This window comes from Muscardinus avellanarius, assembly GCF_963383645.1.
Source record: "Muscardinus avellanarius genome assembly, chromosome: 10".
NCBI lineage: Eukaryota > Metazoa > Chordata > Mammalia > Rodentia > Gliridae > Muscardinus > Muscardinus avellanarius.
In genome coordinates this window covers 37,605,292-37,631,753 of record NC_137796.1, presented here as the reverse complement: position 1 = coordinate 37,631,753, position 26,462 = coordinate 37,605,292, and the positions used below count along the sequence as shown (strand labels likewise).

Sequence of the window (26,462 nt, the reverse complement as noted above, 5' to 3'; positions counted from 1 at the left end):
AACACTGCAGAAAATTGGAATAGAAGGAACGTATTTCAACATCATTAAGGCAATATATAATAAATCCAAAGCCAACATAATGAATGGAGGGAAAACTGCAAGAATTTCCTTTAAAATCAGGAATGAGACAAGGATGCCCACTATCACCACTCCATTTCAATATAGTCCTCGAGACTCTTGCCACAGCAATGAGACAAGAGAAGGAAATCAAAGGAATTCAAATAGGAAGAGAGGAATTAAAACTATCCTTATGCTGGGTGTGGTGGCGCACGCATGTAATCCCCGCGCTTGGGAGGCTGAGATAGGAGGATCGCACAGGTTCAAAGCCAGCCTCAGCTCCTTAGTGAGGCTCTCAGCAACTTAGTGAGACCCTGTTTCCAAATAAAGTATAAAATAGGTCTGGGAGTATAGTTTAGAGGTAGAAAATCCCCTGGGTTCTACCCCCAGTACCACCAAAAAAAACTATCTTTATTTGAGCCGGGTGTGGTGGTGCATGCTTGTAATCACAGCATTTGGAGGCTGAGACCCGAGAATCGCTGTTCGCAGACAGCCTCAGCTACTTAGTGAGGCCCTCTGCAACTAAGTGAGACCCGGTTTCAAAATAAAGAATAAAAAATAGGGCAGAGATGTAGCTTGGAGGTCGAATGCCCCTGGGTTCCATCCCCAGAACTGCAAAAAAAAAAAAAAAAAAAAAAAAAACTATCCTTATTTGTAGATGACATGATCCTTTATCTAGAAGACCCAAAGAACTCAACCAAAAGACTACTGGAGTTGATTAACCAATTCAGCAAAGTTGCAGGATATAAAATCGATCTAAAGAAATCAGTTGCTTTTATATATACCAACAATGAAAGAAATAAAATTCCATTCACTATAATCTCAAAACCAATAAAATACCTAGGAAAAACCTAACCAAAGATCTGAAAGACCTCCACAGTGAAAACTATAAAACATTAAAGAAAGAAATTGAAGAAGATATTTGAAGATGGAAAGATCTCCCTTGCTCATGGATAGACACAATAAATCTAATCAAAATGGCCATTCTGCCAAAAGCGATCTACAGATTCAATGCAATTCCTATTAAAATACTAACAGCATTCTTCATATACCTAGAAAAATCAGTCATGAATTTTATATGGGGAAAGAAAAGACCTAGAATAGCCAAAGTAATCCTCAGCAATAAGAACCATGCAGGAGGCATCACAATCCCTGACTTCAAATTATACTATAGAGCAATAGTAGTAAAAACAGCATGGTATTGGCATACTGACCAGTGGAACAGAATAGAAGAAACAGAAACAAACCCACACACCTATAGTCAATTAATTTTTGACAAAGGGGCCCAACTCATTCGCTGGAGAAAAGACAGTCTTTTCAACAAATGGTGCTGGGAGAACTAGCTATCCATTTGTAAAAAGATTTAACTAAATCCTTACCTCTCACCACTCACAGGAATCCACTCAAGATGGATTGAAGATTTAGAAGTTAGACCAGAGACTGTGAAGTTATTAGAGGAGGGCATAGGCTTAATACTCCAACATAGAGGTACAGGCAGTAACTTTCTCAACAAGACCTCCAAAGTGCAGGAAATTTAAGCAAGAATTAGCAAGTGGGATGGCATCAAACTAAAAAGTTTCTGCTCATTAAAGGAAACCGTCAAGAACCTAAAGAGGAAGCCTACAGAATGGGAGATCTTTACCAGCCACCACTCTGATAGAGGGCTGATATCCAGAATATACAAAGAGCTCAAACAACTCTACACTAGCAAAACAAACAACCCAATCAAGAAATGGGCAAATGAGCTGAATAGACACTTCACAAAAGATATAAATGGCCAATAGACACATGAAAAGATGTTCTACATTATTAGCCATCAGGGAGATGCGAATCAAAACTATGCTGAGAGTCTATCTAACCCCATTCAGAGTGGCAAACATAAAGAAATCAAATAACAACAAATGCTGGCGAGGATGTGGGGAAAGAGGAACTCTTTTACACTGTTAGTGGGAGTACAAACTAGTTCAGCCGCTGTGGAGATTCTTTAGGAAACTGAGAATGGATCCACCATATGATCCGGCTATACCACTCCTGGGTATCTTTCCAAAGGGGTTGAAATCAGAGAACTACGTTAACATATGCATACCCATGTTCATAGCAGCATGGTTTGTAATAGCCAACATATGGAACCAACCTAGGTCTCCACAACAAATGAATGGATTGCAAAATTATGGGAAATACGCACAATGGTATTCTACTCCGCCATAAAGAAGAACAAAATCATGTCATTCACAAGAAGATGGAAAGACCTAGAGAACATTATGTTACGTGAGAGCAGCCAAGCACAGAAAGAGAAGGGACATGTTTTCTCTAATATGCTCAAACTAGGGACTATTAATGGAGGGGAAACCTCAGCAAAGCTAGAATGGAAGGTTGGAGAGGAAGAAGGCTGAGGTTGATTAATGGAGGAGCTATATTTGAATATGTGTAAAAATATGGACACTCATTGTTGGGAGGGGGAGAAGGGGAAGTAGAGAGGGGAGTGCACCAAGCACAGTCTGAATATGCCATTTTCTATATGATTCACATAAAATTAAAAAAAAATTTTAAATAAATAAAGAATGAAAAATAGTGCTGGGAGTGTAGCTTGGACATAGAATGCCCCTAGATTCAACCTTCAGTTCTGGGGGGAAAAGAAAATTTTAGTTTGTGAAAACTTGATTCTGTTGCTTTGATCACAAGCTGAAAGCAGAGTCATTTGTTCTGCATTCTCTGATTTTTCTTTATGGTGTATGTTCTCATAGACTACCCAGTTTACCTTATCTTTCCATATCAGCTATGTATGCATGCATGTTTTATTTATTTATCTATTCACTTGTTTGCTGTACTGGGAAGGAACCCAAGGGCATTCTACCTCCGAGATAACTCCCACTGCCCTATTTTCTTTATTTTGAAACAAGGTCTCACGAAGAGGCTGATACTGTACGCAAACCCTTGGCATAGACATCCTTTCATCTGTGGAATGCTTCCTTCCTCTTTCTTCATTCCTCCGCAGAATCTAACTTTTTATTTATTTATTTTTGTATGGGGGATTGAACTCGAGCATTGTATCTCTGAGTTCCACCCCCAGCCCCAACCTCCTTTAAAAAAAAAAAAATCTTGCTAAGTTTCTAAGACTGGCCTCAAACCTGTGACCCTCTTGTTTCAACCTCCCAAGTACTGGGATTAGAGTCTTGTGCTACTACATCCTGCTTAAAATATTGTTAATATTTCTGAATTAACAACTTTTGCACTAATTTTTTCTCATCTGAGGAGAAATGATACATCTCTTTCACATATGGTCTCATGTCAAACATTATAACTGTTATCACTGTCTTTTCATTATTTAAAAGAATGGACCACCTGGGCCTGGTGGCACACATTTGTAATCGCAGTACTTGGAGGCTTAGACAGGAGAATCACAGGTTCGTGGCCAGCCTCAGCATCTTGTGAGGCCCTCTGCAACTTAGACTCTGTTTCAAAATAAAGAATAAAATTGGGCTGGGGGTGTAGCTTGGCAGTAGAATGCTCCTGGGTTCTATCCCCAGTACCACAAAAGAAAAGGAAAGGAAAGGAAAGGAAAGGAAAGGAAAGGAAAGGAAAGGAAAGGAAAGGAAAGGAAAGGAAAGGATGCTTCTTTGTTTAGATGCCGTGTTTGTTCAGTTATCATTGTGTTCTTCACATGTCAATGTTTTTTCTTTAGATTATGAACTCCAGAGGGTAGGAATTGCCAGTTTCTCTTTGTATATGATAAAGTACAGGGAAACCTTGAAGACAAAATAGGCTGCATGATTGATTGCAGTTTCTAGGTGACCTCAGAGTTAAATAAAACAGGACAAAATAAAATTTTTATTAAATTAAAAAACCTTCTGCAGACTTGTTTAAATATGTATGATACATCTTACAAAGAAAGGAAAACATGCATGATTTTTGTTATTATAGAATTATTCTTTTATTGAACATGTTTGCTTTATATTCTTTCTCTATAGACTCAAAAAAATGCCTCAGTCGATGCCAGAATATGCTCTGACTAGGAATTATTTGGAACTTATGGTAGAACTTCCTTGGAACAAAAGTACAACTGGTAAGCCAACAAAATAACACCTTGTTTCCAGCCTATTTGTCACTCAGATAGCTTATATGGATTCTCATACAGGTGTTTTCTGCTGACTGTCTTACTGTTAAATTAGTTCCTATAACTTTTAATTTTTATTTTATTTTATTTTATTTATTTTGTGGTACTGGAAATTGAGCCCAGGGGCATTCTACCTCTGAGTTCTACCCCTAGCCTAATTTTGTATTCTTTAGTTTGAAACAGGGTCTCACTAAGTTATGGAGAGCCTCTAAGTTACTGAAACAGGCCATAAACATATTACCTTCCAGTGTTTCCTCTTGCTCATTGTATCATAACTGGCTCATTTGTGTGTGTCTGTGATGGTAATGGTGTTAAGAACATGTAACATGTACCAATTCAGTCTCTATTTGTTGTTCATCTCTTCAAATTTTTGGTTTCTTGATTCAGTCTTGATTATATGATGTTTCTAGGAATCCCAGGTTTCTAAGTTGCTGGCATGACATATTTTATAGGAATTTCTTCTGGTCCTTTATATTTCTGCAGTATCATTTCTGATGTCTACTCTTTCATTTGCAGTTATATTTATTTGAGTACAGTGGCATACAACTTATGTCATCATAGCTACTTGGGAGGCTGAGGCAGAAGGATTGCAAGTTTGAGATGAGTTTGAGCAAATTAATGAGACCCTATCTCAAAATAAATTATGAAAAGGCTTCAATCCCCAGTACTGAAGAAAAAAAAAAAAAACCCAAATCAAAACAAAACTTGCTTGCTTGCTTGCTTGCTAGAGAGAGAGAAAGAGAGAGAGAGGGAGAGACTGATTAACCTATAGAAGATCATGATATTGTTAATTTGTTTTATTTCAAAGAGGGCCCAGGATGAAGCATATTTGTGTTAAATTAACTATGCCAGGGTTATTCTGGGAATCTATATCTTTTCACTAGATTAAGTCAATGTGCCCCTGGTTAACTGTAGAAGGAATCCTTTCAAAGCAATAATGATAATGTTTTTTCTTTATTTTCCAGCTTTATTGAGGTATAAGTGACATACAGTAAACTACACATGTGTAAGGTGTACATTTTGAGGAGTTCTGAAATATAGTAAAATAATGAACCTACCTATCTTCTCTAAAATCTTTCTCATGCTCTTTTGTAATCTTTTCTTCCTTTCCTTTCTTCTTTGCCTCCTGGCTCCCAACCATTATAGATTAATTCATAATTTCTAAAATTTTATGTAAATGTAATCACATACCCTTTCTTCTAGTTGCTGCATGTTGGTAATTTTTTTTATTTGATGGAGTTATATTTTATTGTATGACTACAGTATAATTAGTTACCTATTGATGGACATGTGAGTTGTTTCCAATTTTTTTGGCTTTTAAAAATAAAGCCATCATGAGCTATTTGTGGTAAATTTATTTCACATTTATAAATCCCTTCTTGTTGAAGGGAATCACTTCTTGGGACTCATTTGAAATGTTTTTCACTTAAATACCTATCATGAAACACTTTTTTTTCTTTAGCATTTCAGCAAAAAACTAAAGAAGGGTAAATTGTGGTATAAAAGGATTGAGTCAAGTTGAGCTCTTAAACCATTATTATGTCTAAATATTGTTGTGAAGTACAGTAATAGAACCAAGAAAATATTCATAATTCTTAAAAGAGAAACTTATCTAAGTAGAACTCTGAGATATTAAAAGCAGAAAGGAAAGCCAAGAGGAAAGAGTTGGAGGAAATTAGTTTGCTCATCTTCCCATCTTAAATAAGAGGAGACAGTAGATACCATTTTAGCCTTCCAGTTGTAAATATATGTATGTATGTATGTATGTATGTATGTATGTATGTATGTATGTATTCAAGCAAGGTTTTCATTTTTTACAATTAACCAGAATTCCTATTCAAAATAGGAAGCATGCATTCTGAATCATTAAAAAGAACAATGAGGCCAATCATGGTGGTGCATGTCTTGGGATGAAACAGGAGGATGGCAGGTTTGAAGCCAGTGTCAGCAACTTAGTGAAACCATTTTCAAATAAAATATAGAATAGAGGGACTTCCGGGAAGATGGCGACTGAGAAAAGCAGGGCTTAAGAGCCCCGCCAACAACTAATCTCCATTACCACAAAATCAGCACCTTTCATAGTCAGAAAACACCATCACCAGAGAAACAAAAAAATCACCAGGCTCCAGAGAGAAAGCGGACTGAGAACAGAGCTCAGAGCCACAGAGGAGATACTCCGGCCTCACACCCGAGACCGCGGCAGCAGAGCCATACTGCCGGCGGCAGTGGCAAATTCACCGGATGGCTACAGAAAGTCGAGGTGAGCCGCTGCGGAACAGCCAGGTGGGATTTCTCGCCGCAGGTAAAACCTAAAGCTCCCAGTGGCTGAGCTCAGCACACGCTGCAGGGATTCAGAGTGGAAATCAAAACCAAGAAGAAATACACCAGCTTCACGGCCGAGGGTGTAGCAGCGGCGCCATATTGCCACCGGCGGCAGCAGCAGAGAATTCACCAAATCCAGTACAGCTACATCTGCGTACTCAAAAACAGTGAGTCAAATTGCGGGCCACAGAGGAGAAATCCCAGTACTGTACTCCCTGGGACTTGACCCAGTGGGGGAGGGGCGGTGGCAGAGATATCACACCATAGGAGAACGTGCAACCTGGCACGCCTCACAGTCTAAAGCAGCCTCTATCGACTCTCTGGGTCGGAGACTCTGTGATACAACCCAGTAAAGGAGTAGTGGGGTCTGAGATACTACAGACTCGAGATCCAGAACACCTTAAGTGAAGTCATAGTGACCCAAGGGAAGAACCCAGAGAAGGCACAAACTTCCGAAATCATGGGAAAGAGGAATAATACTGGAGCAATGAATGCCCACAACCCCACAACATCAGAACCCGATAAAACAGAAAATCAGAGATTTCTAGAAGATCAAATCAGGAAAATAACTGTAGAAATAATAGAGGTGCTTCGAAAAGAACTCAGAATGAGCCAAAAAGAGATAAAGGATGCAATTAATGAAGTAAAGGCCTCAATTCAAAGCACAAACAACCGATTAGAACACATGGAGAACAGAATCTCGCTCTTAGAAGATGATCATTCCAAAAATGAACGCATAGTTTATAATCTAGGAAAAAATATCCGACAGCAGGAATCTGATATTGAAGAAATATGGGCCCATTTTAAGAGAGCTAACCTAATAATAATTGGAATAGAAGAGGGAAAAGAAAGTGAAACCAAAGGGATCAACAATCTCTTCAAGGAAGTAATAGCAGAAAATTTTCCAAACGTAGAGCAAGAGGTTGATACACAGATCCAGGAAACTTATAGAACTCCCTTTAGACAGGATCGGAGAAGAGGATCCCCACGCCACATAATTGTCAAAATGACCAATGTGGAAGCCAAGCAGAGAATCTTAAAGGCAACAAAAGCAAAGGGCCAAGTGACATTCAGAGGCAAACCAATTAGAATCACTCCAGACTTCCCAAACCAAGTCATGAGAGCCAGAAGGGCTTGGAGTAACATATTCCAAACTCTGAAAGAAAACAACTTCTAGCCAAAAATTTCCTACCCAGCAAAACTTTCTATCAAATTAGATGGAGAAATAAGATACTTTCATGACAAACAGAAACTGAAGGAATTTATGTCTTCAAAACCAGCACTAGAGAAAATACTCAAAGAGTTTAACTACAAAGAAGAAATAGGTAACACACACCAGAACTAGAGAAACAAGATTTTCCATCCAACAGACAACTAAAACTGGTTATCTGTGGAGATTCATTATTTATGTTAGTCTTTTACCTATCTCTAAATGGTATTGTTTGCCTTTATTGTTGTTAATTTTTAGGATTTCTAGTTGGAATATTAATATACCTTCAGATATAGCATTTGGAAATATTTTATCCCATTCTATTAGTAACTGTTAACTCTGTTTACATTGTCTTTGGATATACAATATTTTTTTTTATTTTTTAGGGAGTTTGTATACTCTTCTGTTGCCTGTGCCATTGAAATCATATCCAAGAAATCACTGCCAATTTCAATGTTGTGAGGTTTTATGACCCAGATTTTCTCCTAAAAGTTTATAGTCTTAAGATTTATATTTAGGTCTTTTATCTATTTTGAGTTAATATTTGTATATGGGATTAAGTAAGGGTCCAACTTTATTCTTTTTCATGTAATTATTATGTTTCAACAATATTTAGTTAAAAGATTATTTTTTCTACCACCAAATGTTCGTGGAAACCTTGTCAAAAATAACTTGACAATATAGGGAAGAATTTAGCTCTAGGCTTTTATTTAACTCCAATGGTTTATATATCTGCCTTTAGAATAGTACTACACTGTTTCAATTATTGTAGCTTTATATGGTTTGAAATCAGAAAATATATATCTTCTAGCTTTGTTCTTTTTCAAGATCGTTTTGGGTATCTAGAGTCCATTTTCCATATTAGGATAGATTTTTTTTTCTGAAAAATAAATATATAAATATAGGATAGTTTCACCTAAAAAAATAGAAAAAAAATATTCTCTGGTAAGAAAGAAAGTAAAAAGAAATATTGAAATGTTATGTTTAAGTCATCAAAAGCTTGGTATCAGACAAATGAAACTGTTATGTGAGATTATCATTTTTAATTTTGGATAAATTGCTATAATACTAGATGTCAACCACTAAGCCAAGCATGGGAGGGAGGGATGGGGAGAGAATGGGGTGGGGTTCGGGTGGGGGCTGACTGGGCGATGTGTGCATGTATGTCTACAAAAGTTTGTATCCCACTATGATGTATGAATACAGTGCACCAATAAAAAATAAATAAAAATAAAAATAAAAAATAAAATAAAATATAGAATAGAGCTGAAGCTGTAGCTCGAGGTAGAATGCCCCAGAATTCAATCCCAGTACCACAAAAAAAGAAAAAAAGAATGAATATGTCCTATTTAGGAAAGATAGAAAAGAGTTTATATAGCATAGTGTGTATGCATTTCTTTTCTTCCTTCACTGTCAGTATGAGTGTGGAGCTATATAATATGTGAAATATTTCTTGAAAGAAATTTCTTCATAGTATTTTCAGTCTTCTTAAAATTATCTAGCCAAGTGTGGCAATGCATGCCTGTCATCCCTGTACTGATGGGGAGAGAGAGGTGAGTTAAGAAGATCATAGGTTTAAGGCTAGCCTCAGCAACTTAGTAAGACCCTGTTTTAATATTTTTTTAAAAATTTTAAGGTTTTGGGGGCTTAGGTAGAATGCCCCTGGGGTCAATTTCTAGTAACAAAATAGTAATAATGGTAATAAAATCACCTAAGCAAGTGTGGTAATTCCAGCTATTTAGAAGGTTGAGGCAGGAGTATCATTTGAAGCCAACTTGGACAACATAGTAAGACTCTCCAAAAAAGAAAAAAAGTTAGAATTCTGTTCTTCTGTTGCTAAATCTGTTAATCAGGAATGGATGATGTACCTTTTTAGGTACAAAATGATATTTTAATGGAAATTTTTTTCCTTTGACCTGGTAATATAATAAATATATCGATAATGTAATCTTTGCCAAACTAAACTAGTCCCAGTGAGACTTATTCTTTTAATAGATTTGATCTACTATTATTTTAATATTTAGAGCTATACAAGATGACGTCAGTCTGAAGTTTTTTTGTTTTTTTTTTTGTTTATTATGGTTGGTTTTAGTGCTAGAGTTAGCATTGTAAAACTCCTAGGACATTTTCTAGCTTTCACTTATTTGTATTGGTTGTGTTATGTTTGAACGCCAGAAAGAAAAAACTTTCATCCACACAGGGTTCTGACTAAAATCAACAGTACTAGAATTAAATTTTATATATATACACCACACACACACACACACATTGTTGCTTAACTGGGTTTTTATAGAGTATCTTGTGAATCAAACTACCATTTAAGGCCATTTTCTAATAGGAAGAGTACATAGCAAAATCCAAATAACTGAGTGTATGTGTATGCATTTCTTTCCTTCTTTCACTCAGTATGAGTGTGTAGGTATATAATGTGCCCTAACAGCCACCCAGTTGGTAATTTATTTTGGTTTTCATGGTGTGGTGTTTAATATATGAGTATTTTAAGGCCCAAAGTACTTCAATAAACTGATGACAGCTTTGCTCTAGAAACAAAGTCTAAACCAAATTCTTCTCATGGTACTTTAATGTATACAATTTTTCTGGAAGAAAATTAGGTAGTTCTTTAAACGTCTATTTTTGTATAGCACTTATATTCATAGATGATTAGCAAAAGGAAATAATTATAAATGTACAGAGATTAGTTACAAGGAACATAGTATAAAGTATTCTTTATGAGTAAGGATAAATAAATGTTTAGCATAGGGAATTAGTTAAGTGAATACGGATAATTAATACAATATTAAATGCCCATATAATGTTAGAAAAATACATGTAACACTGAAAGTTGCCTAATTGAATAAATGAAAAACATTTTACAGAAGACCTCATAATTTCTCATTTTCAAGAATAGGTAAGTAAGTTCACATTCACACAGCCTGGAATAACACCAAAGTAAACATAGTGATGATCTCTTGGGGCATGTGATTATGGGTAACTGTTTTCTCTCTTTTTATTGGTTTCTTCAGATTTTCTGGGATGAACATATATTATTATTACTGTAATGAGGGAGGGAACTACCTTCTTTAAAGGAACAAATGTCAGCACAAATTAGGTTATTTTGTTTTGTTTTTGTGGAACTGGGGATCAAACCCAAGGGCATTCTACCTCAAAGCTACACCCCAGCCCTATTTTTTATTCTTTGTTTTGAAGCACGGTCTAATTATGTTGCGATCCTCCTGTCTCCGCTGCATATGCTGGGATTACAAGCATATGCAACCATACCTGGCAGCATTGGATTTTTAATTGGGTTGTGCTTACTATCTCTGAAGTAATTAAATCTTAAGCAGAAAATCTAAGCCATGTGTAAATCTCCTTTCATTTAAAAGGATCCAAGTCTGTTCTTATCACATCTTTATTTCTGGAAAAAAAAATATATATATATATATTTATTTGTGTGTGTGTGGGGGGGGGTCTGGGGATGGAACCCAGGGGCATTTGACCACTGAGCTATACCCCCTGCCCTATTTTTTATTCTTTATTCTGAAACAGGGTCTCACTAAGTTGCAAAGGGCCCAAGTAGCTGAGGCTGTCCGCGAACTGTGATCCTCCAGTCTCAGCCTCCCAAATGCTACGCCTGGCTTGGAAAATATTTTTTACCCTTGCTAAGCTTGAAAAGAGTTCTCTCATTTAAACATTTCATATGCTCCAATTATTTCTGTTGGGTTGACAGACCGCCTAGATATCCGAGCAGCCCGGATTCTTCTGGATAATGACCATTATGCCATGGAAAAATTGAAGAGAAGAGTTCTGGAATACTTGGCTGTGAGGCAGCTGAAAAACAACCTGAAGGGCCCAATTCTTTGTTTTGTTGGTCCTCCTGGAGTTGGTAAAACAAGTGTGGGAAGATCAGTGGCCAAGACTCTAGGCCGAGAATTCCACAGGATTGCGCTTGGAGGAGTATGTGATCAGTCTGACATTCGAGGACACAGGTAAAATATACCTCTCAGCTTAATCTCTCATTCTGCTTTCCCTTTTATTGACTAGGACTTGCCAAAGCTAAGACCTAATATTATGTCAGTTTTTTTTTTTTTTCCAGAGACACAGAGACTTATTTAGGAAAGTAAGAAATACACATTCAAGGGAGAATGTGGGCCCCCCCAAAAAAGGAGAGAGACTTTTGGAAGGTGCAGGCTCTTTTATAGGGGGTGGGAAGGAGGAGGTATGTGAGGATGACCTCAGTCTATAGTCAGAAGATTACCTAGGGTATTTCTATCATCTTCCAGGTCCTGATATTCACTGTCCAAGCCATAGGTATTTAATTTGTTTAAACTGTCCAAGGACAGCCAACAGTGCCCAAGGAGATTGTTCTTTTGTTTAGACTATTTACAGATGGGATGGTTAACAGTGTCTAAGGAGATTACCTTTTTTTGTGTGACCTCTGTTATTGGTCAACAGACATCTCCCCGTGATAGTCAGCAGTGCTCAGGGTAATGAGCAAGGACTCGGAAATTCCTCAGAATCTTTTGAGTCTAGCAGACATTGCCACAAACTTCCATATTAAAGTAACATTTTACTTGTTCTCATTTTATCTCTTTTCTACTTTTTTCTTTTTTTTTCTTTTTTTCTTTATCTCATCTGCACCCCCCTCTTATATCTCTTAATCTTATGGGTTGATGAGGGATGAAGTTCAGTCTTTTTATGGCAAGGGGTGTTGGCTGTGCCTAGCCAGGGATCAAGTCTCATCCTAACTATTGATCTAAAGGAGATAGAGTGAAACTGGCCTCAATTGTGGTGGGTTCCTTACTGTCAGGTCACAGGTTAATACTACAGCTGCAAGAACATGAGGATCATAAATGGCTTTTCCTCCTGTGTGCATGCATATTTAGTCTACTATGCCAAGCCTGTTTTAGTTGTCAAGTCAACATTCACAATCCTTGTTACTTTGTTTTTCTTGTCAGCAGAGCCATCATCTGTTTTTCATTGGTATTGTGGTTGCTGTGGGCATCTACATGAAAAACTGACATGTTAGTGTATTGTACAGTAACCCCGATATATTGCCACAATATTTTTCCCCATAACTCTTTACCCTGGACTATCCGCTGTTTATCATTCCAAACTGGAAGACAGGTAACTTCAGAATATCAGATCCCAAATAGACCCAAATACAATAATATTGGGAGACTTGAACACACCTCTCATGCCACTAGATTGATCTTCAAGGCAAAAGATGAGTAAAGACTCTTCAGAACTAAAGAAAACTATAAACCAAATGAACCTATTAGACATATACAGAATATTTCAACCAGGAACAGCAGAATACACATCCTTCTCAGCAGCACATGGAACGTTCTCCAAAATATTTCACACCTTGAGCCACAAAGCAAGCACCAGCAAATTCAAAAGATGTAATGTACGTCCCATCATCTTTTTAGTCCACAATGGAAAGAAAGTAGAAATCAACAAGAGGAAGACCAAAAGAAACTATTTAAATACATGGAGAATGAATGATACACTATTGAATTATGTGTGGATAAGATCAGAAATAAGGGGAGAAATAAATTTCTGGAATTAAATGAAAATAGAGACACAACATACCAAAATCTATGGGACACTTTGAAGACGATGTTAAGAGAAAAGTTTTTAGCATTGAGTGTTCACATAAGAACAGAGAGTAGCTAAGTAAATAACCTAAAGACACATCTCAAGGACCTAGAAAAGCAGCAACAGTCTAATGCCAAAGCCAGCAGAAGGCAGAAAATAATTAAAATTAGAGCAGAAATAAATGAAATAAATAAATGAAATTTTAAAAATTCAAAGAATCAACAAAACACAAGCTGGTTCTTTGAAAAGATTAATAAAATTGACAAACCCCTGGCCAACCTAACCAAAAGAGAGAATCAGCTCAAATTACTAAAATCAGAAATGAAAAAGGAGACATCGCCACAGACAGTTGGGAAATTCAAAGGATTATCAGAAACTATTTTGAAAATTTATACTCCAATAGATAGGAAAACATAGAAAAAATCGATACATTTCTAAGCACATATAACCTACCTAAATCGAACCAAGAGGACATAGTAAGCCTAAACCAACCAATAGCAAGCAAATACAAACACCAATAAAAATTCTGCCATCAAAGAAAAGCCCAGGCTATTGCAGGTTTTCAGCTGAATTCTACAAAACCTTCAGTGAAGAACTAATCCCAGTACATCGCAACCTGTTCCAGGAAATTGAAAGAGAATGAATTCTCCCAAATTAAGATGCCTCAAGAAAAGAAAATTATAGACCAATATCCTTGATAAACATAGATGCAAAAATTCTAAGCAAAATAGTAGCTATCTGCATTCAGAACCATACCAGGAAAATTGTACACCATGACCAAGTTGGTTTCATCCCAGAAAAGCAAGGCTGGTTTAGCATACTAAATTAATACAGGTTTTCACCACATAAATAGGCCTGAGAACAAAAACCACATGATCATATCAATAGATGCTGAAAAAACATTTGACAAAATCTAATACCCATTCAAGTTAAAAACATTGCAGAAAATTGGAATAGAAGGAAGGTATTTCAACATTCATTAAGGCAATATACAATAAATCCAAAGCCAACATCATAGGAACAAGACAAGGATGCCCAGTATTACCACTCCTTTTCAATATATCCCTCAAGACAGAAATAAGACAAGAGAAGGATATCAAAGGAATTTAAATAGGAAGAGAGGAATTAAAACCATCCTTATTTGGAAATGATATGATCTTTTATCTAGAAGACCCAAAGAACTCAACCAAAAGACTTCTGGAACAGAGTTACCAGTTCTTCAAAGTTGCAGGACACAAAATCAATCTAAAGAAATCAGTTGCTTTTATATATGCCAACAGTGAATCCACAATGAAAGAAATAAAACAATTTCATTAACTATAACCTCTAAACCAATAAAATACCTAGGAATAAACCTAATCAAAGACATAAAAGACCTCAACAGTGAAAACTATAAAATAGTAAAGAAAGAAATTGAAGAAGACCTTGAAAGATGGAAAGATCTCCCTTGCTCATGGATAGGCACAATAAATATCAAAATGGCCATTCTGCCAAAAGTGATCTACAGATTCAGTGCAATTTCTATCAAAATACCAACGGCATTCTTCATAGACCTAGAAAAATAAGTCATGAATTTTATATGGGGAAAGAAAAGACCCAGAATAGCCAAAGCAATCCTCAGCAATAAGAACCAGGCAGGAGGCATCACAATCCCTGACTTCAGATTATATTACAGACCATTAGCAGTAAAAATAAGCATGGTATTGGCACAACAACACACATTCTGACCAGTGGAACAGAATAGAAGAAACAGAAACAAACCCATACACTTAGAATCAATTGCTCTTTGACAAAGGGGCCAAACTCATATGCTGGAGAAAAGACAGTCTTTTCAACAAATGGTGCTGGGAGAACTAGCTACCAATTTGTGGAAAGATGGAACTAAATCATTACCTCTCACCATGCTCAGGAATCAACTCAAAATGATAAAGACTTGGAAATTTGACTAGAGACTGTTAAATTATTAGAGGAGGGCATAGGCTCAACACTCCAACATATAGGCACAGGCAGTAACTTTATCAAGACCTCCAAATTGCAGGAAATTAAAGCAAGAATTAACAAGTGGAATGGAAATTTAAAAGTTTCTGCTCATCAAATGAAACCATCAAGACCCTAAAGAGAAAGCCCACATAATGAGAGAAGATCTCTACCAGTCACCACTCTGCTAGAGGGCTAATATCCAGAATATACAAAGAGCTCAAAAGACTACACTAGCAAAACAAATAACTCAATCAAGAAATGGGCAATCGAATTGAATAGGCACTTTACAAAAGAAGAGGTTCAAATGGCCAATAGTTACATGAAAAGATGCTCAACATCATTAGCCTTCAGGGAGATGCAAATCAAAACTACACTGAGATTCCATCTAACCCCAATCAGAGTGGCAAGCATAAAGAAGTCACATAACAACATGCTGGCAAGGGCATGGGTAAAGTGGAACTCTTTACACTGTTGGTGGGTGTGCAAAGTAGGTCAGCCACTATGGAGATCAGTGTGGAGATTCCTTAGAAAACTGGGAAGGGATCCGCCATATGATCTGACTATACCACTCCTGGGTATCTTTCCAAAGGGGTTGAAATCAGAGAACTACAGTAACATATGCATACCTATGTTCATAGCAGCACAATTCATAATAGCCAAAATATGAAACCAACCTAGGTCTCCACAACAAATGAATGGATTGCAAAATTATGGGAAATACATACAGTGGAATTCTACTCAGCTATAAAGAAGAACAAAGTCATGTAATTCCCAAGAAGATGGAAAGACCTGGGCAATATTAAGTGAGATTAGCCACACAGAAAGAGAAGGGACATATGTTTTCTCTAATATGCCCAAACTAGGGAGTATTGGAGATACTTGAGGTACTCCAGATAATAGAGGGGAAACCTCAGCAAAGCTAGAATGTAAGGGTAGGAGAGGAAGAAGGCTGAGGTTGATTAAATGGAGCTATATTCGAATATGTGTAAATGTATGTAGCATGGTCAACCTTGACACTCATTTTGGGGAGGGAATAAAAGGGGAAACGGGTGATTTTTTTTTAAGTACCCCCTCATGTTACCCAAGAGTAACATGTAACTGTCTTCTGTATTTGTATCTTTTTAATAAACTTTAAATCTTAAAAAAAAAAAAAAAGAATGGAGAGAGTAAGGGCAGAGTATACACTCATCGCAGAACTAAGAGTTGAAGGTGACGGTAGGAGAGAAAGAATTGAGGATTATAGTGCAACCATGGCGGTGTCTGGGAACGTGTAGCTCCATTGAACAGTTGAGGCATTGGGGGAACACTCGGGGCTTGGCATTTGAGTCCAGGAAACATGCTCACAATTAGAGTTCATGAAGTGTTGTTTTTCCTCACCCTCTTTCCTTGTAGATCAGTACCACTGACCTTCAGTCTTAAATAGCCAAGAAAAACAACTGCTTTTTGTTCCCTTCCTTGCTTATTCTCTTGACTTTGTCATTCATTTGGCTATTTTCCCATGAATGGAATCCCGCCGTTTGCTAGAAGTACCTGTTCATGTGAAAGAAGCTCATAAGTTGGGAATTGATATTCAAATAACCAAAGATATATGTTTTAGTATTAAATAATAATGAAGTAGGAGCTAGGGGGAAAAGAAGAAGGCTTGGTTTACATTTAGATTTTAAATGAGAATAAAAGTAATGACCTGACTTAACACAGCCCTTTATTTTTCTTTGAATCATTTTGGATATCTTAAAGGAGGAATAGATCAATGCTCAACTTCACAGTAACTCATAGTTTTTCAGTCTTAGTAATTCCCATTTGGGATTATCTTCTCTGGGATTCTTCTGTCCACTTTATTTATGTATGTATTTATTTGCTTATTTTTATTTTATTTATTTATTGGTACTAGGGATTAAACAGAGGCATTCTACCTCCAAGCTACACTCTCAGCCCAATTTTATTTCTTATTTGGGAACAGTCTCATTAGGTTGCTAAAAGACTCACTAAGTTGCCGAGACCAGCTTTGAATCTGTGATCCTAGTCTCAGTCTTCTAAGTACCTGGATTACAAGTGTGTGCCAACTTTTTGTTGCTGTAATGAAATACCTGAGGCAAGATACTAAGGAGTTTTATTTAGCTCACAGTTCTAGCAGCCGAAAGTCCCAACAGGTAGGAGCACTTTCAAACTTGTTCCTATATCAGCAACCCTCTCGAAAGACCTCAGTACCACAAGAAATGTGTTAATCCCTTTCAAGGGTATCCCTTCCCCCAACTCCTCCCAAGAGGTACTGCCTCTTGATACCTTGACCCTGGGAACCAAGCCTTTGCCACATGGACCCTTGAGGGACACTTATACCATAACCACATCATGGCAGGCAGGAAAGCACCATAAAAAAATTACAGGGGGCAATATAGGATCTTAATCATGGTTGAAGTAAGAGAGTAGTAGCTGCAAGTTAGGAAGGAACTAGATTAGTAAGAGCCTTGACTTCTAGACAGAGGACTTTGTGCCTTTTTCTTTAGGCTCTGAGAGGCAATGGAATTAGGTAGAATTGCTTGTTGGCAGTGACTAATGCCGGAGCCTGCCGGCAAAAGTACGGGTTCTGAAGAGAGGAGTGAGGATGAAAAGAATTTTATTCACAGAATACTTCATTCTCTCATGGAAGTATCGGCAGTACACTCCCGGGTCGATATCTCTACTGACCGATCCTGGTTTTATCGCTCTCGTCCTATTTATACCGCTCCCGGTCAGCCAACCCTCGTGACGTCACCACCTACACGCGTAACGGTCAAACCAATCAAGCCTGTGCCGTCAGCACCTGTGCGCTTAACGGTCAAAGCAATCAATTCCACCTGAGCTTCTCTCAGACGTTGAATTTTCCATGACCCCAAACCTTATTGGCTCTGGGCAAAGGACAGTCAGAAGTATTCTTTAAGGGGAAAACCTTAATGGCTCCCCACAGACTAATATTTAGATCTCTACATTTTTGTTTGTTTGTTTATTACAGAACTAGGGATTGATACCAGAGGCATTCTACCTTCAAGCTATACCCCCAGCCCTATTTTTTAATTAATTAATTTATTTTATTTTATTTTGGTGGTACTGGGCTTCCTGGAAACCCTTCTACCTCTGGGCTACACTCCCAGATCTATTTTTATACTTTTTTAAATTTGGAAACAGGGTCTCTTAAGCCAGCACGTCTGGCTTCAAACTTGCGCGATCCTCCTGTCTCCACCTCCCAAGCGCGGGGATTACAAGTGTGCGCCACCACGCCTGGCTTTATTCTTTATTTTGAAACAGGGCCTCACTAAGTTGCAGAAGGCCTCACTAAGTAGCTGAGGCTGGCTGTGAACCTGCAATCCTCCTATCTCAGCCTCCCAAGTATTGGGATTACAAGTGTGTACCACATGCCCAGCAAGATTTTTACATTTTTAGAAAGGGTACCTAGAATATTATTGCCTCTCCATGACTAGTTCTACACTTGTCAATACTTCATAAGTCTACCTGTCAAAAAAAGAAATGTAAATTAATGCACATCTTCTCTGTATCTCATTCTAATGTCTTGATTATGCTAATTTCTTATCATAACAGGACAGTGTTCATTGTATCTGGTTACAGTACTCTGGATGAAGGGTATTCCCACAATATTTTTTTATCTTTTCAAAGGTCACTCTCTTTGTTTTGTCCTACTTGTACCAGTCATGTGGCAGGACTGAGGCTTGCTCTGTGAACCAGCTTTGTGCAGGTCATGAGATTGCTGCTGCTGCTCCACTTCACATCTCATTGAGCATGTTCTTCTAGGCCGTCAGCATTTTCTGTTGTTTCAGAAGCAGCATTTGCTTTGTGCTTGCCTTAGGGAGCAAGGTAGTAATTAAAATTAGGAAATTGCTGCTTAAAGTTTGCGAAACTTTATTTATTCTGAAATTAAGGAACAGAATAATGAAATTTTAATATAAATACTCTTTATTTGCTGAGCATGGTGGCACATACCTTTAATCCCAGTACTTGCCATAGATTTAAGTGTGGTAACATATGAGAACCTGTTTCAAAATAATACATAAAATAAGCCAGGCATGGTGGTGCATGCTTGTAGTTCCAGCATTCCGGAGGCTGAGATAGGAAGATCACATTTTCAGACAGCCTCATCTACTTAGTGAGGCTCTTTGCAACTCAGTGAGACCTGGGTTCCATCCCCATTATCGCAAAAAAATAAATAAACAAAATAGGACTGAAAGTATAGCTTAGAGGTAGAACACCCTTGGGTTCAATCCCTAGCACCACAAGAGAGAAAGTGAAAGAAGGAAGGAAGAACAGAGAGAGAGAGAGAGAGAGAGAGAAGAGAAGAGAAGAGAGGAGAGGAGAGGAGAGGAGAGGAGAGGAGAGGAGAGGAGAGGAGAGGAGAGGAGGAGGAAAGAAGGAGAAGTATTTTTTACTTCAGACTTTATTACTACAGTTAATAAAGATTATTGCTTTTGAAAATAAGACTTTGTATAGAGGAGCAAACAAGGAGGAGAAAGGAGGGGGAAAGAGGAAAATCTCTAAAACACTCAATGTACTTAAACATATTGAAGTTAACCACTAAACCAAGCAAGGGAAGGAGGGGCAGGGAGGGAATGGGGTGGGAATTGGGTAGGGGTTAAATCAGCGATGTGTACATGTTTGTACACACAAGTTTTTTACCCCAATATGATGTATGAATATAATGCACCAATAAAAAATTAAAAAAAGAAAATAAGACTTTGTAGTCTTTTATGAGACTTATAGCCAGAATTAAGTAGAAAATAAGAATTAAATATAAGTGAGATGTGATGGCACATGCCTGTAATCCTTGTACTCTGGAGGTTAAAACAGAAGGATCACAGGTTCAAGGCTAGACCCAACAATTTAGCAAGGTCCTTAGCAACTCAGTGAGACCCTGTTTTGAAACAAAAAATAAAGTAGGACTGGGTGTGTATCTCAGAGGTAAGACACCCCTGGGTTCAATCCCCAGTAAAACACACAGACACACACACACACACACACACACACACACACACACACACACCAAATAAACAAAACAAAAAATATGAATTGAATCTAATAACTTTGTGATGTATCCTAGTACCTTTTATATGTGGAGCAGCTCTTTGGTATATTACAGTGATAGCTAAATTGCTTCTTCATAGTCCTGGAGTTTGATTTCTTAAATGGTACAGTTCTTGTCTCCTGATGTCACAGTTGTGAATTTGATGCCCGCTTTCTATAGGCGCACCTATGTTGGCAGTATGCCTGGTCGCATAATCAATGGCTTGAAGACTGTAGGAGTTAACAATCCAGTGTTCCTGTTAGATGAGGTTGACAAACTAGGAAAAAGTCTACAGGGTGATCCTGCAGCAGCTCTGCTTGAGGTAAGAGTTAGAAAATTCCCTGTTTATAATCACACTCAACAAGTAGGAATAAGAAAAGATCATATCTGAGTAATATACACACTGGTATGTATTTCTGTGTTTAGGTATGGAAAAAGAGTTTGGTACAGACTAAAGTTTGAAGTAATTTGACATCTAAATAAAAATGCCTTAAAGACTGGTCCTCAATAAATGCTGGTGAGAATGTGGGGAAATAGGAACTGTTATGCACTGCTGGTGGGATTGCACATTAGTGCAGCCGCTATGGAGATGAATGTGGAGATTCCTCAGAAGACTGAGTAGCATGATCCAGCTATGCCACTCCTGGATGATTTTCAAAGGGATGAAAATCGGAATATTATAGTGAAACATGCATATCCACGTTTATAGCAGCATAATTCACAATAGCCAATTTATAGAATCAACCTAGGTGTCCATCAACAGATGAGTGGATCACAAAACTATGGGATATACAACACAATGGAATTCTACTCAGCAATAGAGAAGAACGAAATTATGTCATTTACAGGAAAATGAATGGGCCTAAGGAACATTATGCTAAATGAGATTAGCCAGCCACAGAAAGTGAAGGGTCATATGTTTTCTCTCATATGTGGAAGCTAGGGAGTGATTGGGATACGAGAGGGACTTTAATAAAGGAGAAACCCCAGTGGAGCCAGGGAGGTAGTCCAGGGAAGGGCGCTGTGGGGAGAGATGAATAAAGGAGGCACTTCCATTGACGTTAATGTACAATATGTGAAAACACCAGTGTCAACCCAAGATCATGGAAGGAAGGGAAGAACGGGAGGTGGCCGGAGGGAAGCCCAAGTACTGTTTGCACGTTTGTCCTCATCACTCATACTGCGTACACACACTCATACACATACTACAGTATGATCTGAGACTACAGCACACCAATAAGTAAAAATGTGCACGCATGAGAATGTGTGTGTGTGTGTGCGTGTGTGTGTGCATGCGCGCATGCACGCTTTACATATATATGTTAAGATTTATTATTCTAGCTGGGCATGGTGATGCACACCTGTAATCCCAGTATTCTGGAAGCTGAGGTAGGAGAATTCAGGTTCAAAGCTAGCCTCACCAGTTTAGCAAGGCACTTAGCAACTTAGACACTGTTTCAAAATAAAAAATAGGGCTGGGGTTTAGCTTAGAGGTAGAATGCCCCTGGGTTCAATACCTAGTACCTTTGGACAAGAAAATGGAAGAGAGATTAGATTTCTTGCTGTTTTTTGGTAAGTCCCTTAATTTTTGTTTTTATAAAATAATTTAACAAAATTTTATAAATTCTTGCCATTCAGAGACCAGTAATTTTATAAGGTTATTTAAAAAGGCATCAAGCAAGTCCTCTTCTCCTTGGGCATTCATTTCCTCTTTACATTTTGTTCTTTCCTTTTTTGGGGCGGAGGTTACTGGGGATTGAACCCAGAAGTATTCTACCTCTGAGCTATATATACAGCCTTTTTATTTTTTGAAACAGAGTCTCACTGAGTTGCTGAGGCTGGCCTCAAACCTGCAATACTTCTGTTTCAGCCTCCTAAGTACTGGAATTACAAGTGTGCACCATCATGCCCAACTAATATTTTGTTTTCAGAATAGTTTTGCTGTACTGCTATATCTTGATATTTGGGGGTTTCTAAGCATGTGTATGGACCGGGAGATTGAATGCAGGGGCATTCTATCTCCAAACTATGCCTCCAGCCCTATTTTTATTTATTTATTTATTTATTTATTTATTTATTTATTGGTAATATTGAAACAGGGTTTCACTGAGTTGCAGAGGGTCTCATTAAGTTGTTGAGGCTGGCCACAAACCTGTGATCCTCCTGTCTCAGCTTCCCAAGTATGAGGGTTACAAACATGTGCCACCATGCCCAGTTTTATAAATATCTTTTTTTTTTTTTTTTATGGGTCTGGGGATGTAACCCAGGGGCATTTGACCTCTGAGCTACAACCCCTGCCCTATTTTTTATTCTTTATTTTGAAACCAGGTCTCACAGAGTTGCAGAGGCCCTCATTAAGTAGCTGAAGCTGTCCAAGAAACACGATCCTCCAGTCTCAGCCTCTCGAATGCTGGGATTATAAGCGTGAGCCACCACGCCAGGCTCCCAGCCCTTTTTAAAAAATTTTGCTGTGGCTAGCTAGCTTCAAATCTACAATCTTTCAGTCTTAGCCTGAAAAGAATCACTTCAGAAATTAAAATATTGCACTATGAAATAACTCACTTAAATGGAAAAGAAAGCAGTAAGAAAGTCAAATGGAAACACTTCATTGGCGCTACGCTCATTTATGAAATTATCAGTGCCAACCTTACTGTCGTGCATGGAGAAGGAGAAAGAGTGCTGTAGGAGCCACAGGGGAAGCTTGTCAGTCGCAGTGACGACTCTTACACGATCTTCCTCAAGCAGTTTTATTACCCCAGCTTCTTGTACAGTTCCCGTAGATCTTCTCCCTCTCTCCCCAGAAATCCTTCCCTTATATAGAGCCCAACAGCCAATCAGCAGACCGTTCACGTGTACAACTCATGGGCACAGCCAGTCCATTGGCTGTTGCCCTATGGCATGCGGTGTTCCCGTGTATCTCATGCTCTTGTCGTCATACTTCCTGAAAGTTGTTTACCACCTAAGCGCTCTGGGGAACTTCCGCTCCGCGCCATCTTAGCTCTCGGACTTACTGGCTGATGGGCGGGGCCCGTCACAGAAGCTCACCAAGTGCTCAGTGCACCTATGTCCCTATCACTCTAAATTGCATTTTAATGTGAGATTACAAATGCACAAATAAGAGTATGTATTTTTTTAAAAGACAGAAATTGGTACACGGGGTGGTGCATGTCTGTAATCCCAGTACTAGGGAGCTGAGACAGGAGTATCACAGGTTCAAAGACAGCTTCAGTGATGAAGTGAGACGCTCAGCAACCTCTTGAGACCCTGTTTCAAAACAAAAATGGCCAGGTGTGGTGGTGAAAGCTTGTAATCCCAGCATTTGGAAGGCTGAGACAGGAGGATTGTGGTTCGAGGACAGCCTCAGCTACTTAGGCCCTTGGCAACTCAATGAGACCTTGTTTCAAAATAAAGAATAAAAAAATAGGGCTGGGGATGTAGCTTGGAGGTAGAATGCCCCTGGGTTCCATCCTCAATACAGGAAAAAAAAAAAAAAAAGATAAAATAAAAATAAAAAATAAAAAGGACTGAAGGTATAGCTCAGAGGTAGCATTTCCCTGGGTTCAATCTCTAGTAAGGCACGTGCGTGCGCACACACGCACACACCGCAGAATCAAATAAAAAGATTGAACTATAGGAGATACACATTAGAATCAAAAGCAAGTAGATAGAAGAATGATGCAAAAGATAATATCATGCAGATGGCAACTATAAGACAGCTGGGGTAGCTGTACTAATAACAGGTGAAATAATGTCACCAGAGATTCAAAAAGGGTATGATCTAGTGATGGAACAGTTAGTCCATCAGGAAGGTACAGCAGTCAAAACACACACCTCAGAGTGGCGCCCAAAATACGGGAAACCGAAACCAACAGAACTGAAGGGAGAAATAGACAGTCCAACAGTGATAGTTTGCAACTCCAATGCCACACTCCTAGTAATAGTTGAAACTAGTCAGAAGCTCAGTAGGGAAATGGAAGTCCTGAATAACACCATAAACCAGCTAGATCGAACAGACACTGTAAGAACACCTCCACAACAAGAACATACACATTCTTCTAAAGCTCACATGCAATGTTCTGCAAAAACCATGTTACTAAACCATAAAATAAGCCACAGTAAGTGTAAAAGGATGAATGCATACTGAGTCAAAGAGATCACAAGGGAAATTAGAAAATACTTTGAAGTGAACGAAAATATACCAAGAACTAACCCTCCTCCTCCTCCTCCTCCTCCTCCTCCTCCTCCTCCTCCTCCTCCTCCTCCTCCTCCTCCTCCTCTTTTGTACTGGGGATTGAACCCAGGGACACTCTATTATGTAGCCACACCTCCCTCCAATCCTTTTAGTTTTTTTTTAAATTTTGAAGCAGAGTCCTGAGTTTGGCGGGCTCTATACCTGAAGGGCATTGGATGAGGCCATGAAAAAATGCTCTTGAGACTTTATTCTTGATCTCAAAGAGTAAAAGGCAACTCAGCAGAACTTAGCTCTTTTATTCCAGGCTTGCAGAGTTATGTCTGGGTCCTTGCATCCTTAATTGTCTCTGGCTAAGGAGTAGTGCATTGTGCTAGGAACGCTTTAGGAGATGAGTTATCTGGCAGTTTTGCAAAAGTTGCAGAAGCTTCTGTCTTCAGTTTCCTCCTTGGGTGTCTTCCACCCTAAGCAAAGTAAGGGAAAGATGGAGTAAAACAGAAGGAAACAGCCTAGATAGTGAAGGGATAGCAAGGTCACTGTCTTCAATTCCCTCAGGTAAGGCAGTCTCTACCAAAACATGTAAGACGCTATAAATCTGTAAGCCAATATTTTTTAGACTTAGAACAGTTTCTACAGAGTTTTTGAGGCTGGCCTTGAATTTGCGATCCTCCTCTCTCAGCCTCCCAAGTATTGGGATTACAGATGGGCACCACCACACCTGGCTCTAAGGACTTTTTGGAAGGGGACATTAGTCTCTATTCTGAATTCACTATTCTGAACAACCCATAGTTATCATTTTGACTTTGACTCAAGGTTTTCAGAAGTGTTTTAAATTTCTAAATACTTAGGTTTTGTTGTGATTTTGATGTTTAATATATTGTCTAAGATTGTTACTTAAACACTTTCTAATTTTTTTGGAGTTTGGGTCCAGTTTTATAAACTTTGCATAAATTTTAGGAAAGGTTCACTGTTTTGAGAACATCCAGCTAATTTAGGGATATTTTTTTCAGTACTAGGGCTTGAGCCCAGGGACATTTTACCTCCAAGCTACATCCCCAGCCCTAATTTTTTATTCTATATTTTGAAACAGTCTCACTAAGTAGCTGAAGCTGTGAACTTGCCATCCTCCTGTTTCAGCCTCCCAAGTACTAGAATTATAAGCAGGCACCACCATGCTGGCTAAATTGGGATTCTAATCTCAAAACAGCCAGCACCCCTCCCCTAATTAGGAAATAAAGGGAGTGTCTACAGTATCTTTTATAGGATGCTTCTTTTATCTGGGGGATGGCACTGTGCCCGGTTAACCCTCATCCAGGGGTTCCCTCACAAAAACTTGTTTATATGGCAGATGTCTTGATAACTCATGTCTGACTATCCAGTTTATGCTTCTCTGGCTATCCCTCTAGTGCCAGGAGCCTGACCTTGGGTTTTGTGTTTTGGTGTGTGTGTGTGTGTGTGTGTGTGTGTGTGTGTGTGTGTGTGTGTGTGGTACTGGGGATTGATACCAGGGGCATTCTACCTCCTAGCACACCCTAGCCCTATTTTTTATTGTTTATTTTGAAACTGGGTCTCACTAAGTTGCAGAGGCCTCATGAAGTAGCTGAGACTGGCCGTGAACCTGCGATCCTGTCTCAGCCTCCCAAGTACTGGGATGACAAGTGTGCGCCACCACGCCCGGCTGACCTTGTGTTCTTATCCAGGAGCATCCCTATCCAGGAGCATCCCGTAGGAAAGCACCCTGGGGGGCCCCTAGTTCTTCAAATGGAAGGCACGAACTTATGTACTAGCACAATAGCAAATAAGTTCAAAGATTGTATTTGCAGATCCTGGGCAAGAGGATTCCTTGAGACGGGAGGACCGTCATCTGTCCCTGGGTTATGCAGGGTGTGGCAGAGAGGAGGGGATGAGCAACTAGCAGTACATGTAAGAGAATAAGGTGTGGTTT

The 26,462-nt window shown here is 38.6% G+C and overlaps 1 protein-coding gene across 1 annotated transcript in view; it reads left to right on the top strand.

The window, feature by feature from the left end:
- The window catches only part of LONP2 (lon peptidase 2, peroxisomal), a gene marked incomplete at both ends in the record, with an annotated part of 106,389 nt that overhangs the window by 25,163 nt on the left and 54,764 nt on the right, over window positions 1–26,462 (top strand). The window contains 3 exon segments of the mRNA XM_080704656.1: window positions 4,026–4,120; window positions 11,431–11,689; window positions 20,509–20,650. Coding sequence (XP_080560782.1) covers window positions 4,026–4,120; window positions 11,431–11,689; window positions 20,509–20,650 — 496 coding nt within the window.